This window comes from Mus caroli, unplaced genomic scaffold (assembly GCF_978045245.1).
Source record: "Mus caroli unplaced genomic scaffold, Mus_caroli_1 scaffold_8, whole genome shotgun sequence".
NCBI classification, from domain to species: Eukaryota; Metazoa; Chordata; class Mammalia; order Rodentia; family Muridae; genus Mus; species Mus caroli.
Genome location: NW_028227263.1, coordinates 32,691,899 through 32,709,343, shown reverse-complemented (window position 1 = coordinate 32,709,343; position 17,445 = coordinate 32,691,899). Strand labels below are relative to the sequence as shown.

The following is a 17,445-nucleotide window of genomic DNA, read 5'->3' as shown; positions in this document are numbered from 1 at the left end:
TTGAGAAAATGCCTTACAGCTGGATCTCATGGAGGCATTTCCTCAACTGAAACTCCTTTCTCTGTGATAACCCCAGCTTGTGTCAAGTTGACACACAAAACCAGCTAGTACAGGAAGGCAGTGCCCTTCTGGGTGTCTCCTGGATACCTGAAGGGGAGCTGATGTCCCTAAGACTCAGGTCACTGTGATCCCTGAAATGATCACCTCTATGGCTGCTTGTCCTCTCAGTTATTCATGTGACATTCTGACTGCTCCACCTTCATCCTGGGCTGCTTGAGTTTGGGCAACTTCTCAGCTGTCTCCCCACTCCCATGCACTGGAGGGCTGTATGTCCAAGCCAAGACCAGGAGTTCTTTCTAAATGCCTGGTGGTGGGATGGGATGGGGTAGGCTGGGGGTGGGTGGAAGTGGGTGGGGTGAGGTGGTTAGGAGGCCTAGGGGCAGGCAGGGAAACCATAGCTTACTCTCATTTTTCTTGTCAGGGAGAAATAAGGCGAAGGCTACAGGTACATGTGTTGGAGCATGCTTGTAGGAAATTATAGACCACACTGTTCTGTTAGGCCAGTCTAGCCTGTGGCTTCTCCCTAGAGCCCTGAGTTTCTAGATTAGCCCTCCGTGCCATCCAAAAGTGGAATTCTGTGAACTTTCCTCCTTCCAATGTATCAGAGGGCTTCTTTTTGACAAAGGGAGGCCTTGTCTTTCTTCACACAGAACCCTGTATTCACAAGTCCAGCCCCATAGCTCCAAGTATGATCTCATTTATGTTCAACCTCAGGGTTTCTGAGCACTTCGTGCTGCTGATGGGACTGGGCATACAAGTGCCAAAAAAGATCTGTCCCCAGGACCTGTAGAGCCAGTGCTTTTCAGGGTAAAATACTCTATACTCCTTAATGTCCACCTAGCCAACACCTTTAACACCTGCTCCTGGGCCCCACCCCTTCACGTTCAATAGCCTGCCACACCCACACCCACCAATAAGCTCATAGTTATTTTCTCCTCCATTCTTCTCATGAAGAACTGAGACACTGGGCTGCCACCTGCTGGAACGTTGTTGTAATGGCACCTAAGTGCACCAGCCCTTCCTGGAGTTGGGTAGTGTGCTGCTGGGCAGCTGCTACCTGTTGCATTGGCTTGCTGTTGTGCATTTATTTAAACACCCCATCTTTCCAACTACACTGAAAGAGTCTTGAACGTAACGACTTTGGATTTCCATTGTGGCTGTACTGATCTGGCTTCTGCCAGAGGTGACAGAAGAGCTTGTTGAGCAGCCCTAGTAGAAATGTTGGTTGCCTTAGGTTCAGGGGATTGGCTTCAATTGGTGAATGTTCTCTGAACTTAGAGGTTGCTAAGGAACGTTTCTGAATTCTTCAGAGCCTGTCAGTGTCAGGGGCTATGGGGTGGGGCATGTGATGAGGGACTGGCAGAGGGGATAGGACCCCATCAGCCTCTGGCCTGTTCAAAGCTCCCATCTTCAGAACACATCAGAGCAACTGAGAGAGTACCAAGGCAGACAGACCTCATGCAGTAGAGAGTAGGCTCTCCAGCTAGGGAGGGAAGGCTGCCCTCTGGAACACATTATCCCTGGGGTAGGCTCCTTGTAGTATAGGTATGCAGAGGTAACCATGAGAACTAGGCCCTTCTCAGGAGCTCTGGGCTGTGGGACAGGGTAGTCATGGCTCTCTCTTATCCTACCCTATTATTAGACCATAGCATCAAAAACTTCACACATCTCTTAGCAGAACTCCATCTAGCAGTCACTCTGTGGGTGACACTGAGGGAGGAGGCAGTTGGGTCTTCACTGGGCTCCATTTAAAGAGAGATGCCTCATTTACAAAGCCTGTTTCCTCAGAGGCACTGGTCTGCAGTGCTACACAACTCCTCAGAAGTCCTACATCACTCCAGCCTGATCTCAGAAGACACTCTTCTGTCCCTGGGCCTGTCCTGATGTGCTCGTTCATAGATTTCTGGGGTTATCCACTGCAGGCTGTTTCCCTCTTTGCCCTGGCTGCCAGCAAGCTCAGAGTGGACACGTTTGTTCTTTTCCTGTGACTTTTCTGAACTAAGGTTTGCTCTGGTGTATGCTCCCTCCACCCCGCCCCCAGGACTGCTTGTTTCCGTGTTTGCTTTGCCTTTGAATTTTGCTTTTGGGTATGGATTTTAGCAGAAGGATCAGCAAGCAGTAAAGCCGGATGCCTACCCCGGCTTGCAGTCCCCACTCTCTGACCATACATCCTGAACAAGGTGACTCTGCTTGTCAGTTCTTTATGCCTTCCTTGGAGAGTTGAGTCATGACCACTGTGAATGAGTTGTTGTAAAGGTCAGTCTTGTCCAGGCCTGGCAGCCCTGTGGCTCTAGGATCTGAAAAGCTACACTAGCAATGGGACCAACTCTTAAGGGAATTTCTAGGACAGAAGGGTCTGCTGGGATGCAGGCATTTCAGCACTGAGACGGAGAGTTCCAAGGAAAACAGATGGATTGGTCATTCTAGTTAGCTCTCTACCTTCTCTCTCCTCACACTGCCACCACCACCACCCCTTGCTGCCCTGTTGCTATGGCAGGTGTTCTGGAAGGCTGCAGCTTTCACCACTCTTGCTGCAGCTTCTGCTGCTGTTGACTGCTGAGACTGAGGCCCTGCTGTGTTTGCAGCTGGCAAGGCAGTCAGCTCTGGGGGCCTCTTTTGCAGCTTGGCCAGCTATGTGACTCTTACTCACCTGCCAGATAGGCCACTCTTGGTTTGGTGTGCCAGCTTCCGTTGTTCTGCTGCCCTTGCTCTTGCCGCCACTCCACTGTCACTCCACGAAAAGTGGGTAGGAAACGGCTGCAGAAGAGAAGCTTTGCATTGGGCCTAATGTAACACCAAGAGAGACAATGCAGGATGCTAGGTGCGGTGGGCGTGTCTCTCAGTTAGCTGACTGTCATAAGTCCATCTTCTGTGGCTGGAGAAGGGTGTTTGTACCAATCCTAGTAAACTCTACATTCGAGGGAATGCTCTTATTTGCATTGTCACAGTGCTGTACTTGGCTTGGCCACAGCAGAAATGCTCCTTCCTAGGCTTAGACAGAAATGACTGTAGGTTCACTTAGAGTTCACTGAGGCTTGTAGTAGAAAAAAAAAAAAAAAGTGTGCCACAAATTGTTTGGAACTGTCCTGGCTGGAGCTGTGCCTTCAGAATCTAGAGCAATTAACCGAGACCATCACGCAGTTTCCTCAGAGCGTCCAGGGAGTGTTCCAAAGCGCCATTGCTGGCGTGCAGCCATCGGCCTGCTGTTCAGCCATATTTACTGCCCATGTGCTCAAGGTAGCCAGGGAAGCTTGAGAAGATCTAAAAGCTGTCAGTTAGGGAGCTTTGCCCAGTGTCCCAGATTCTTTGCTTATTTACAGGAAAATGAACCCTAGGAGTGCTGACAGGAAGAAGTTATCACTAACACTAGTAGTGAGTGCTCCCCCACCGCCACTACCCAGTGCTAGGCAAGTGCTGTACTACCGAACTGTCTCTACATCCCATGACTAGTGATTTTTTAAGTGATTTGATCCCAGAGAGAGAGAGAGAGAGAGAGAGAGAGAGAGAGAGAGAGAGAGAGGTGAGACATCCTCTGTCTCATTAGCACGAGGCAGCAACTCTTGGGACATCAATCCTATCTAGCTGCAGGTGGCCTTCTGGGGTCCTGGGGTAAGGATGGGGACAAAGGGACATGGAGCTGTAGTCCAGATTGAAGGCTTGAATGTAGCTGTCCCTCCTGCAGATGGTAGGATGGGCAGTTGGAGTTTAGCAGTGTCTTGCCCTGCTCAGAGAAGCACTATGTCTCCTTTGGGCCTCGCCCGCCTCAGCTGCCGTAACCATTCTGCCAGGGCAGCCTGGGCTGTGGCGATTCCTTCCCCTTCTGCTCCTTTAGATGGAGCTCAGGGGTCCCTGTGCTCTGAGGGACGGACAGGGAGAGACCTGGTGTACTTTCCAGGCGCACTGCACAGGTTTTCCAATCCCCGCTTTCTCTGGCTCTTTGGTGAGACCCTTTTTCTACCTTTAGGACTTTCTAGCTCAGAATTGGGTATATGTGTGATCCTGGACTGCAAGACACGGATCAGGCTCCAAGAGTGACCTTCATGTGCCATTTGCATGCTTGTACCAGGACCAGGTCCTTTGTGCCCTCTGCCAGCAAAGGTCCCTCCCACAGGCACCTAAGGAGCTCCCTCTCTGTCTTGCCTCAGGCCCCTTTCAGAAGAAAGGAACACAGAAAGTTGGGGCTTTCGTCTTGGTTGCTGTTTCTCTCCCTATCCCCTCCACTTTCAGTTGTTCTTCTATCTAAGAACACCTCTTGGAAAGAAAAGTCTTCTAAAAATAATGTCGTCACATCTGCCTCAGCCTCCTCACCTTGTCCAAAATGTAAGAAACCCCTTTGCAGTTTTGTTTTATGTAGATAACAGCAGCATCTAAGTTAGCAGTTAGTACTTAAATTTCTATAAAGTAAAAAGAATTTTTTTTGGGGGGGGGGCGGTTCGAGACAGGGTTTCTCTGTATAGCCCTGGCTGTCCTGGAACTCACTTTGTAGACCAGGCTGGCCTTGAACTCAGAAATCCACCTGCCTCTGCCTCCCAAGTGCTAGGATTAAAGGCATGTGCCACCATGCCCAGCATAAAATTTAATATTACTAAAGTCCATCAATGTGAGCTTGTAGACCAAGGATCTGTAAATCTAATGAAACCTGTTGATCAGAGACAGAAGGGAGCAAGGACTCAGGCTTGTCTGGTCCTGGACCACCGACAGTAAGGCACGGGAGAGTTACAACTGCCCATCATTGAGGCACCGTCTGCAGGGTTGTAGTGGAGCAGGGAAGATGGGCAGCATGAAGACCTTACCAGGGAACAGAGTGGTTTCCATATTAGGGAGCCCCACCCCCACCCCCAGCTCCTGGGTTCCTCCATGTTTCCTCTTGGCCTGAGCCCTGGGCACTGTGTGTCAGGGATGGGCTGGCACTGAGTGAGGCCAGCATATCCTGCTAGGGAGTGTGGAATTTTTCTGGCTTAAGGAAAAATGAGGCTTTGAGTGCACTAAGCAAGGAGGGCATTCTCTCACTGGCCTGAGTGGGAGGGGTGGATCTGGAGAGAATCTGACAGAGCATTGGCAGGGCATGCTGGAAAGTAGCTAGATCCATCCCTCAGAGGAGCTCTGGGGCCGTGTGTGTGTGTGTGTGTGTGTGTGTGTGTGTGTGTGTGTGTTGGGTATGTGTGGGAAGGAGGGAGGGAAGGAGGGAGGGAAGGAGAGAGGGAGAGATAGAGATAGAGACAGAGAGAGAAACATGAACATTCAGGCTCAGAGTGGAGCAGGCCTTGCTGACTTAGGAGTTGAGAAGACAGTATGCAGCAGTACAAGGAATCGAATGGAGGTGGAACAGCGTATGTTAAGCCTGGAGCCTGCATCTCTACTTGCCGTTTCTTTACCAACTGTGGTTTGGGGCTCGAGGAGCCAGATTTCCAGATACAATGTTTGCATGTGCCTGGCCTAGAGTTAGCAGAGCTGGACACGGAGGATCTGAGCCAGGCAGCATGCGTGAGTCAGTGGGGAGGGAGGGAGGGAGCCGTGCCGAGGATAGGCAGTCATTCCAACATCTTAGGACCATCAGGAAGAGAGCATTTTCTGAAGACTGCAAGGGCCAGCCAGTGTAACGGCAGATCTTTCGCTTCAGGAGATCAGCAGAGCACTCGCCATTGCAGTCTCACTTGCTGCGGGCAGAGCAGCATGGATGAAGATCTGAAAGGCCCCCCTGTGTTCCCTCCTCATTGGCTCTTCTCGAACACAGGAAGTGGAGATCAGAGGGGCAGCATGCAGGGCCTGTGTCCTGGCTGAAGGAGGTGGTATTGTAGCCACGGCTGACAAGAACCCTTGTAGATGTTGTGTCTCTCTTAGCTTTGGGTATAACTAGATATCTTGGAGTTCACAGAGATTTTCTTTAAATGCTTGAACTGATCCTGCTGGCATTGGCTTAAGCTAAATGGCTTCTGTCCTTCTCTGCTGCTCTGGTCCCCTGGGTTCAAATGGCTACTTTCACTTGCACTGAGAACTGAGCAACTTTTTAAAAACATTCTTTTCAAAAAAATTATGTGTGTGTGCTCACGAGTGCTCGTGAGTGCAGCGCCCGTATAGGCCGGAGGAAGGCGTTGGATCCCTTGAAGCTGGGGTTACAGGTGGTTCTGAGCAATCTGACATGAGTGCTAACTCTGAGCTCCAGGACTCCGGAAGAGCATCATGCTCTCCGCTGCGGGGCTAGACATCCAGCACTGTTGTTGGAGATGGGATCTCTCTGTAAACTGTTCTGTCTTTGAACTTCAGGTGTAGCTGAGGATGACCTTGAACGTGCTATCTTCCCGCCTCTACCTCCTGAGATTACAGCCAAGAGCCACCCCACCCAGTTTAGAACTGAACCATATTGTCAGTTGCTTCTGGTGGCCCCAGGCACACTCAGTATGGCTTTGTCTAGTTCGTCACCTTCTCAGGTGCTTGCATCTTCCCTTTGTAAAATTCGTACAGCAGTGTATCTGCCTTCTAGAGTGATAGTTGAGTTTAAATACATTAACCCACGCAAGTCAATAAGTGATGTAAAATAACAACCGGATATTCACAGTCATTATATAACCCAATAAAAGAAATAATAAAACATGCCTTGCTTTCCTAAGGATGAGTCCAAGGAGACATGGTTTTCACAGGATGCATCGGCCATATCCCTTCATGCTTTTGCAGCCCAGATGTCACAGGGATGTAAAGAAATGGCCAGTGCTGAGCCAGTGAGTGTAGCAATGGATGGGCTGGGAGCATGTCCTGCATGAGTCAGGGGCTAGCTCCCTTGCCCCCCTTAGCTCAGAAGAGACTCATATTTATTTGTCTCTGTATGACCCTCAGGGTTTCTTTTCTTGGGTCTCTACTGTAGGATTTTGGAAGAAGTTGACTGCCTGGAAGGAAGTTACAAAACATGAAAGTCACTTTGAGGTGACCAGCAACTACAGTGGCCCTTTGCATCTCCCACACTGGATCGAAGCTTAAGAACTGTAACTTCAGGTAACAAATAAGTCCCTTCTCCCTAAGGCCCTGGCAACCAATGGTTGTTGGGGGCCTTCAGATGTTGAGATGTTAAAAAAAAAAAAAAAAAAAAAAAAAAGAGTGGCAGATACTAGTGGCACCCCAGGTCTGACATGTGCAAGGGGACAAGTATCTCTAAACCACCAAGGCCTGGAGGACAGGGGTGTGTATTCAGACCTTTCCCTGGTTCTCTGAATGTCAACCGTGGCCACCCACCATGACTTTTATAAGATGTTCCCCAGAGAACAAGTCAGAATAGCCAAGACAGTTCTGAAAATTGAGAGTAATGAAGGAAACTAGTTTGTCCTGCCGTACATTAAGATGTGTACTGAAGCCTCATTGTAAGAAGAGTGTGACACTAGAATTAAAAGAACCAGATTAGGGGACAAAATAGGACAAGTGAACATGGAGAGGCCACAGAGGCACCATGTTTGGTGTTTAGAAATAGGAAGCATGGCCTAAGAAGAAGTTCTGGGACAGTAATGCAGAAATGTCTAACTGCAAATGATGTATCAAAATGATTGCCAGAAGGATTAGATTTGGTTTTGTTTTGTTTGGTTTGGTTTTGGTTTTTCGAGACAGGGTTTCTCTGTATAGCCCTGGCTGTCCTGGAACTCACTTTGTAGACCAGGCTGGCCTCGAACTCAGAAATCCACCTGCCTCTGCCTCCCAAGTGCTGGGATTAAAGGCATGCACCACCACACCCGGCTCACAAGGATTAGATTTGTAAGTTTAAAAAAAAAATAAATAAAGGTGGAGGCTAGAGAGAAGGCTCTGTTGACAACATGCTTGTCAGGCAAGCAAGAGGACAGTTTGATCTCAGGACCCATGAAGAAATTTGTGTATAGAGGCTGGAGAGATGACTCAGAAGTTAAGAACATATACTACTTTTGTATAAGACCTGAGTTCCCAGTCCCAGAACCTACATTAAGTGGCTCACAACTGTTTCTGATTGGAGCTTAAGGGGATTTAATACAGCTGGCCTCTGTGGGTACCTATACTCCTGTAGACAAACTTATACATAAATATAATTAAGAATGCTAAAAAGGGTGTGGAGCAATGACTCAGTGGTTAAGAACACTGTCTGTTCTTCCAGAGGACCTGGGTTCAGTTCCTATTCCTCGCATGGCAGCTCACAACATGTGTAACTCCAGTTCAAGGGGATCCAGTGCCTTCTGCTGACCTCCAAGGGTACTAGCCACACATGGTGCATATACTTACATACATACATACATACAGCAAAAGCATCCATATACATAAAAATAAAAAAGTCTTTAAAAATGCAAAATGTAGAGTTGAGTAAAGAGGGAGACATGCACCTGTAACCCAGTGCTGGGGAGGTGGACACAGGTCGATCTGTAGGACTTCCCAACAGCCAGTCTAGTCCAGTCTTTGAGCTCCGAGTTCAGTAAGAGACCATGGCTCAAGAAATGAGGAACATGATTAGAGAAGCCACCCAAAGTCAACCCCAATCTCTGCACATGTGCTTACATGACCATATATATCTTTGCACAGGTTCATACATGAACCTGTGCACACACACGTACACACACACAAGAGTAAAATGAAAGTTTAAGCCAGCATGGACACTTTAGGCATATAATTCTACTACTAGGAGGTTGAGGCCAGCCTGCTGTGCTATACAGTGAGTTCCAGTCTGGGCTACACAGCAAGACCCTGTCTCAAAAACAAACAAACAAACAAAACAAAACAAAAACAAACAAACCCCCCCAAACAAAAAAAACTAAATAAAATAAAAGCTACAAAATATTGGTATAAAGAGGAATATTTGTATTATGAATGTTTTAACACTGTGTATAAAATCAAAATCAAAAGATAATGAACAATGGAAAGAAAAGCATAACATGTGTGATGATCAAAGAACTGCGCTTTGTCACATGCAGATTATTCCATTCATGCCTAGTCTCTTGGTGGAACACTTCTGTGTGCCAGAGAGCCTTCTGCACACTAAGCTGTGGGCAGTCAGGAGAGTAGAACTCCTGTTCTTCAAAGCTGAGCACTTCTTAGGGAGGACAGAAAGGAGATTGTTATAGGGGAAATGTGGATCAGAACATTTTAAATAGGGGTATAGAGTAGGAGTGTCGGCAGGGTTCATATTGTATGGTCCTTCAAAGAAGTGTCACTAAGGAAGTGGCATTTAGCAGGGCACTGTTCTGTATTTTTATTTTTTTTTTTTATTTTTTTTTTTTTTGGTTTTTCGAGACAGGGTTTCTCTGTGTAGCCCTGGCTGTCCTGGAACTCACTTTGTAGACCAGGCTGGCCTCGAACTCAGAAATCCGCCTGCCTCTGCCTCCCGAGTGCTGGGATTAAAGGCGTGCGCCACCACGCCCGGCTGCTGTATTTTTAATTCTGTGCCAATAAGAAGACAAATGGAGGGGTCAGATGGATTCTTGGCTCAGAGTCTGGGAGCCAGAAGGATAGAGGCCACTTGACTACATAGGGAAGCCTGAAAGGCTTGCTTAGAGGGAACATGAATATGTCAAAATACAGTTTCTTTTGCATACTCAGATAGAGATATGGGGAGATGGGTGGTTGTACAAGTCTAAAAATTTGGGGGCAGCCAGGCTGGAGGTAGAGGCTTGAGGTTGGCATAGTATGGGTGGCATTTGAGACTGTCAAAGTAGGAGCTTCTAGGGATTGAATACAGACAGGTCAGGGTCCCAAAGTACCCATGAGGTTGTTAGTCTAGAGGCAAAGAAGATGAAAAGCCAGGTTGAGAACAGAAATGGAGCAAATCCCCAAACAGAAGAATTATGGGAAAATAGCATCTCCAAGCCAGAGATAGCATCCAGGGAGAGAGGTCAGTTGTGCTGATGCCACTGGGGGACATTGATCTGGGAAAGGATGGTCCCTATTGAACTAGGAAGGGCAGCTGCAGTATTGTAATGACATCATGAAGGGATAATGCCTGATGGGGGGGGGGGAGGGGGGACGCTGTAGAGATGGCTCTGAAGTTCAGAGTACTAGCTGTTCTTCCAGAGGACTAGAGTTCAATTCCCAGCACCCACACAGTGGCTCTCAACCCACTGTGACTCCAGATCCAAGGAATCTAATGCCTTTTTTGGCATCAGTGGGCACTAGGTACATAAGTAGGTGTATACACACATACATGCGAGCAAAACACTCACCTACATAAAATAAAGTAAAATTAAATTAAATTTAAAAAATCCTGACCTGAGTTAGATTATATGGAGAAACCAAGAAAAAAACTAGAGACAGAAAATAGGACAGTAGGAAGACAGTGTCCCAAACAATATATTTGGGACTAGGGGGTGGCACAGTACTAATAGCACTTGCCTAGCAAGCAAAGGACCTGAGTTTCATACCCTGCATTGTGGAATAAAATAATGTGTTGGAGTTTTTTTCCTCCATGATTGAGTTATGTGACTGGTATTTATCCCGATGAGACTGATCCAGTTGTGTGGGGAACATGGATGATGTAGGATTGGCCAGGAGGAGGGGGCCCTGCAATGATAGTCTCCATCAGATGAGAGCAGTAGAGTTCAGGCAGGCCTTAGGGTGTGGGGATATGCAGCAGCAGTACCCACTCAGGCTGATAGAGAGATGTGTTTGTCAGCTACCATTTGACTTACAGAAGCATAGCTGGCAGGGCTGGGAGTGTAGCTCTGGGGTAGGGCGTTTGACAGCACGCACGAGGCCTTAGCTTTAGACTCCAGTACTGGCGTGGGGTAGGAAGGAGAGAGAGAAAAGGGAGAAAAATTATCACCTAAAGTGAGAACGAGGAGGATGTTGGAAGTTGGACAGGAGAGATAGACAACAGGATCACACACACACACACACACACACACACACACACACACACACACACACCAAGAACACAGGCCAGGAATGTGAAGGAAGACTTGTTAGCCCTGCAGGTCTCTGAAGCATTCTTTTTCTCAAGTGCACAGTTAAACATTAGGTGGAAGGCATGTGGTGGAGAGATGGGGACCAAGTACAGACATCTGGGGAGATAGATGCCTACAGAGGGACAGGCCAACATCAGTAATGAGGAAAGCAGCAGAAAACAGTGAGACTTTGAGACTGGCAGGAGCTCTTTAAAGGACAGTCATGATCAGATCTGCCCACTAGCTATCCTGCTTTTAGAAATTAATTCTAAGAGGTAACAAATGGAGACACATGCGTAATTAAGATGTGGATTCCAGAAGTACCTGTAAAAGTTGGCTTTGGCCTGCTTGGAGGGGCTAGTTACTAGCCTGAGGGCAAAATAGTGACTTTGGGAAACAATTCTCACCCTTCCCCTCTTGTTTTGCAGATGTGGGAATTTGGGCCCAGAGGGTGGGAGTGACAGCCCCAGTCAAATCCTGTGGACCTTTGAGCCCTTTGAGGCCCACTGGGCAACCCCTCTCTTCACCAGGGTTTGAAGTTAGAGTCCCTTGCAAGGTACTTATGACCTCTTGGTTTTTTTTTGTTTTGTTTTGTTTTGTTTTAACACTATGCTTGTAAAATATGAACTTGGAAAAATGACTTGTACTTTCATTTGTGATGTCTTTATTTAATTATGCAAGCGGATGCTGGGATCAAAGGGACATTGTGGGGGCAGGGTGGGGTGGTGAAGACTGGGCAGGCCTTGCTTGATCAAGAAGAGAGAGGAACCATATTATCTTAACTCCTTTGTAGGACTTACTCTTTCTTTTGGAGAGGAATGGCAGTTGAGACTGGGCCTTACTAATGTAGCCCAGGATGGTCTTGAACTCATAATCTTCCTGCTTCTGCTCCCCCCAAGAACTATGAGTGTGTCACAGTGCCCAGCTTTTGTATTTTGTGCTTTTTTCACAACTTTTTGAAAGCAAAAACCATAACAAAAGCACAAACATCCTTATGATTGATGTTTGTTTCATTGGTTATATATTTGTTAATCAGAAGGAAATGAAATTGCCTGTGTCCTACTGAGTACATGTAGGACATTGGATCACCTCCCCAAGTCTCTGCCTGACTTATTCTTCCCCCAGTGGTTCTAGAAGCCACTAAACTTCTCTGGGCACAGAGACTCCTGCACAAAGTTGTAGTGTCTTCACGGATTACAAATTAAAACTCTCACAATGAGTGTGATACTTCTCCCACTCCACGGCCCTGTCTGCCTTCCAAGCTGCCCGGTGGGGGATGCTACTGTAGTAAGCCAGGCCCATGACCTCAGTGCCACAACAGCCCCTGCACTACCACAGAAGAGTATACTGAGATAACTCTCCCAGGGCTTGTGAGGTGGCTCATGCTACCTTTCCAGAGAACCAAGTTCAGTTCCCAACACGCACATCGGGCAGCTCATGACTGCTTGCAGCTCCAGCTCTAGGGGGAGTGGGAGCCTCATTCTTCCACGGGAATCACATTCACGTTCACCCCCCCCCCATAATTGAAAACAAAACAAATTTTAAAAAAGAAAGTATTTAAAAAGAAGTAAGTGTCCTCTTGTAATCCTTTTAGCACCTTCCTTCCAATGGCGGACCAGAGAATGGACATTTCCTCAACAATCAGTGACTTCATGTCTCCGGGCCCCACCGACCTGCTCTCCGGTTCCCTGGGCACCAGTGGTGTGGACTGCAATCGCAAGAGGAAAGGCAGTGCCACTGACTACCAGTAAGAGCCTTGGGACCATCAGCTCATGCCAGTGCATGAGCACAGAGCACCTGCCTGCCCATAGCTGCCATTGTTCCGGGAGGAAGGGGTGGGCAGCTAAGGTCCCCTCCAAGTGCCGCATATTTGATTTTAGCTTCAACTGCTCTTAAATGGCCAGCAGCACTGCTGAGGTGTTTGTGTCTTCTACTATTCCCAGATTATATCATATCACAGGGAAAACCAATAGCCTTAAAGCCGGGCCCTGGCTTTCTTCTGCTCCTCTGAGTAGGAGACCTCAATCTGGAGAATCGTCCTCAGGGAGAGCTCCCACTCAGCCTTTTTGGTTTTTGGTTTTTTTCAGACAGGGTTTCTCTGTATAGCCCTGGCTGTCCTGTAACTTACTTTGTAGACCAGGCTGGCCTCGAACTCAGAAATCCCTGCCTCTGCCTCCCGAGTGCTGGGATTAAAGGCATGCGCCACCATGCCCGGCTCCCATTCAGCCTCTTAAGGAAGGAGTAGAAGCCAGTGTGTCAATAGCTTATAGACGCTGACACTATTTAAATGAGCATGACCTGCGTTGTTAAGTAGTCTTTCTGTTTTTCTTTAGACTTGATGACTTTGCTTTTGAGTAAGTATGTTTTCCTATTCACTACCCGCACCCCTGCCCCGTAGTCTGCTCGAGAAGGAGGCAGGATAGACTGGTCAGAGACAGGTTTCGTTTCACTGAGGCAGCTGTGTAGGGTCGAAGAGCTTTTCTTTTGTTCAGTTGAGTGGAAAACAATCTCTGAGGAGGTAGACCCTGTACAGATGTCATTTCTGCTGAAGTTGACAGGTCAGATTTGGGGAACACAGAGGCTGGAGCTCAAACACCTCCTAGGAGATGCTATGATTAATGTGTAAGTCATCCCAGATCATTGAGAGAGTTACTTACTGCCAAGGGATGGAGAGTGGGCATGAGGACCACAGGGCTTCTGCCATAGTGCTCATTCCCCAGCACAGACCAGGGCATTTTTTTTGTAAAGCTTTGTCTTGGGCAGATGCTGACAGAGCCAACATCTTCTAAGATTTCTATTAGACCTGTGATTTCCAGCCTCTTGTTACCCAGTAACCTTCAAGCTTCCCTTGTGTACCCCAGTTTTGCAAATTTTTGCCCATTACCTTTTAGAATTCACAGTTCTGTCCCCCACCCCCGACCCCGTGGTTTCCCAATGTTAAGATTATCAGCTCCCTGTCACCTGGAGCTGAGCGTGACCACAGCAGTAGACACAATCCAGGTGCAAAGGGGGCACACTTGCCTTATAACTTTTTGATTCCCTCCAAGTCCCAGGATTAGCAGGAGAAATGGCCTATGAAGACACCTAGGGTATCTAGTTGGAGCTGCTGTTTTAGAATGCCCGTAATGAATCCAGAATTCTAGAAAGCACTTTATATTATATGAAGAACCATAATCCTTCCCTTAGGAGACATGGGAGATGAGAGAGTCGTTCAGGAGACAGTCACTACCTTCCTCACGAGTGTTTGAGTTGGACAAGGGAGTAGGCTGACCCTGGGGAGACACTGGAACTCTTTCTTCTGGGGATTTCCATCTGTGTTTACTGAACCACGAAATGCCATGAAACTCTGGGTTTCTGGGATCTGCGAAAGAAAGGTGGGCCCTGCTGTGACCCCAGGACCCTCCATAGCTCTCAGCCCCCTATTCTTCTTCACCTTAATTTCTTGAACCTGGGGTTGTCCACTTGGCCCAGGAGCAGCCTGCAGTGGCAAAACCTTCGAGATGCTCCCTGGGGCCCTTGCTCTGTTCTTGACTGTCTGTCAGTGCTTTCATTAGCCCCTCCTCCCCACCCCACCCATACCCCCAACAAATAGACTCATCAGTAGTATCTTTGGTGTTTGGTATGTTTTGAAATAGAGTAAGCTTCATCTATCATTTATCCAGAACAGCCAAGGAATGAGGTGGCACAGATGTCTGGCTACTCTGGCTGAGAGTCTTCATAAACATGGTAGAAACCCAGTTCTCAAACAGTCATAATATAAACTAGTTTATTTAACATACACACCCTATGGAGACTAGTAATCACTTTTGTTTGGTCATGTGGATGCCAGTCTAGGCTTTATAGTAGTGTCTACTTGATTGTGCTTGCTCGTGTTACCATTCTACATCCATTTCTATATCATGGTTATTTGAGCTTTCTGGATAAATGAGAGCCTTCTGTATGATGACAAGTTATGTCGCACATCTGTATTGACGTGGTCATCTCTTCTTGCCCTTGCAGAGAAAGTATGGACACAGACAAAGATGACCCTCATGGAAGGTACCTAGTAACTTGAACTTCAGTTACCTTGTGGCCATTCTCTTGGCACAATGAATGTGAGCTCAAGACTGTCCCTCTACCCCCTGACTCTAGCATGGTTAATAACCAAGAATCCTTGTGTGTCTGTGGAGAGGCATCAGGGGTCAGGTGGGGAGAGAACAGAAATCTGTTACTCTTCCAGTCCTGTCTAGGGGATTGAATTTTATCTCTTGCCCTCCCCTCCAGGTTAGAATATGCAGAACACCAAGGAAGGATCAAGAATGCAAGGTAAGTTCAACCTCTGACTCTGCCAACAAAGCATTGTACTTTCAGTTGCTTAGGGAGGGTCAGTGTGCTTGTTTCATGTCTGTGGAGTCCTCTCAGGAGCCTCAGGAAAGTGATGGGGTGGCGGCAGGTTCCAGCTCGTTTAAGTGTCTGACCTTTGCCCCCACTATGTTCCCCTATATTGAGCTGGCCTTCACTTGTTGCTGTCTATGCACATTTAACCTGGAGGAGATTTGGAGGGAGAAAGTCATTCCACACTGGCATTCTCTCCAGCCTTCCCAGATGGCTTCTTACTCATTGGCCCTCCAGAAGGCATATGGCAGAGCCTCACCTCTGACAGGAGCCTTTACTGTGCTGCCTGTAGCATGTCCTACTCCCTAGAGATCTCCTAACTTGGTTTTTGTCTGTCACACTTGCTGAAACCATTCTGTTGGGTCTTCATGCCCCCTGCCATCACACCTAGGGGTTGCTGAGGTTGTGTTATGGCACACAGAACCAGCAAGCACTTCTGCATTGGTGATGGTGTCTTATCAGGGAAGATGGTCAAAAACATCAGGTGCACATCTGTCAGGGAGAGAACTACAGGAAAGTTCTAAATAGTCAGCCAGTCTTGGGGTGGAGTATGATATGACCTCTCTCAAAGGAAGCCCAGGGACAGGCCAAAAGTCTGTTACATCTAGCCAGGTCCTGGTTGATCCAAGAATATGTCAGTACTGATTGTCTCCATCAGACAGAAGTGATGGCCTCAGCAGGCCACACGGTGGCTGCTCACAGGCTGCAGAGGCACTTGCTGTGGGACCTGAGTGCTCTATGGCTGTTTTGGGTGCTGGGGTATTCGAACCCTCTACCTCCCTTCTTCCTCCTCTTATCCACATCCGTCAAACCTGGTCGTCTGGAATCTAAAGAACAACCAGGAAAAATAAGCAATTCAGTTTCTTGTGAAAGGACAATTGTCATTTTTTTTTTCTTTAAAAGATGGGGTAAGCATCAAAAACAAATAAATGAAAACAACAAATCAGCTACCTAATTCACCTTTTGGGGGTGACTTTTAGTACAAAAGTCTAAATTTCCCACATCAGAGAATATTGGAAGCAGTCACAACTCAGTTGTTTTTTTTTTTTTTTTTTTATTTTCAAGACAGGGTTTCTCTGTATAGCCCTGGCTGTACTGGAACTCACTTTGTAGACCAGGCTGGCCTTGAATTCAGAAATCCGCCTGCCTCTGCCTCCCAAGTGCTGGGATTAAAGGCGTGCGCCACCATGCCCCGCAACTCAGTTATTTTTATCAACGTTGTCTCGTTGCTCGCGTACATCTCAGACGAAGCCATTCTCTTTCCCATGTTCAGGGAGGCCCACAGTCAGATTGAAAAGAGGCGTCGGGACAAAATGAACAGTTTCATTGATGAATTGGCTTCTTTGGTACCAACATGCAATGCAATGTCCAGAAAGTTAGATAAACTCACCGTGCTAAGGATGGCTGTTCAGCACATGAAAACGTTGAGAGGTAAGAGCTCAGGCTTTGTTGCCTATGTGCCCTTGACTATAGGTATGACCACTCTTGCCTACACTGTCCCTGACACAAATGTTGATTTCTTTCAACACGTAGCCCTAAGTGGCAGGCCTGTACATCTTGGCAGAAGATCGGGGCCGAATCAGGTTGTTAATGAGCTGATGTAATGATCTGTATTAAGATGTAATTTGCACTTATACTTCCCCAGAGCAGATAAGCAGATGAGCTCAGATACTTCTCTGTGTACATAGCATATGTACATTGACATAGATTCCTGTTTACCAAAGAGGACAGACACCTCTCATGTCCTCTTGCCTGTGCCTGGATCCCACCCCTTGCAATGATCAAAATCAAGAAATGTGGGCGCACACAGGGATGCAAGAAAGAGCCTCCGACTTCTAAGAGAAAAACTTACCCGGGTTCCTCTGATGAATGAGTCACAGGTGGAGAGTTTTATCATCAGAAATGAACATTGATGATATTTTCATCTTCTTGGAATTTTCCCGAACTAGATTGACTCTCTGTGAGGGAGGCAGTATTTTCCTTCTTTGCTAAGTGTGGGGAGGGTGAGAAAACAGAGGCAGGAAACTGGAAGTAACTTTATCAAACTGCAGGAGGAATCTGAAATACATCACCCATTTTGGTGAATGTCGTTCCTGGAATTTTCCAGTTAGTCTTGGGCTTTGGGACAAACTTG

The 17,445-nt window shown here is 47.4% G+C and overlaps 1 protein-coding gene across 6 annotated transcripts in view; it reads left to right on the top strand.

Annotated features, from left to right (window-relative positions):
- Nucleotides 1-17,445, top strand: part of Bmal1 (basic helix-loop-helix ARNT like 1) — a 102,460-nt gene that overhangs the window by 56,793 nt on the left and 28,222 nt on the right. For 2 of the 6 annotated variants that reach the window (XM_029479645.2, XM_029479643.2), the window contains exons 3-9: nucleotides 6,920-7,047; nucleotides 11,366-11,493; nucleotides 12,532-12,684; nucleotides 13,271-13,291; nucleotides 14,937-14,975; nucleotides 15,201-15,242; nucleotides 16,585-16,742. In XM_029479645.2, the coding sequence (XP_029335505.1) occupies nucleotides 12,545-12,684; nucleotides 13,271-13,291; nucleotides 14,937-14,975; nucleotides 15,201-15,242; nucleotides 16,585-16,742 (400 nt within the window). In that variant the 5' untranslated portion in view covers nucleotides 6,920-7,047; nucleotides 11,366-11,493; nucleotides 12,532-12,544. Of the gene's footprint in view, nucleotides 1-6,919; nucleotides 7,048-11,365; nucleotides 11,494-12,531; nucleotides 12,685-13,270; nucleotides 13,292-13,344; nucleotides 13,560-14,936; nucleotides 14,976-15,200; nucleotides 15,243-16,584; nucleotides 16,743-17,445 lie in introns of those variants that run through there. The other 4 variants (XM_021166155.3, XM_021166154.2, XM_029479644.2 and 1 more) reach the window with 3 other exon arrangements.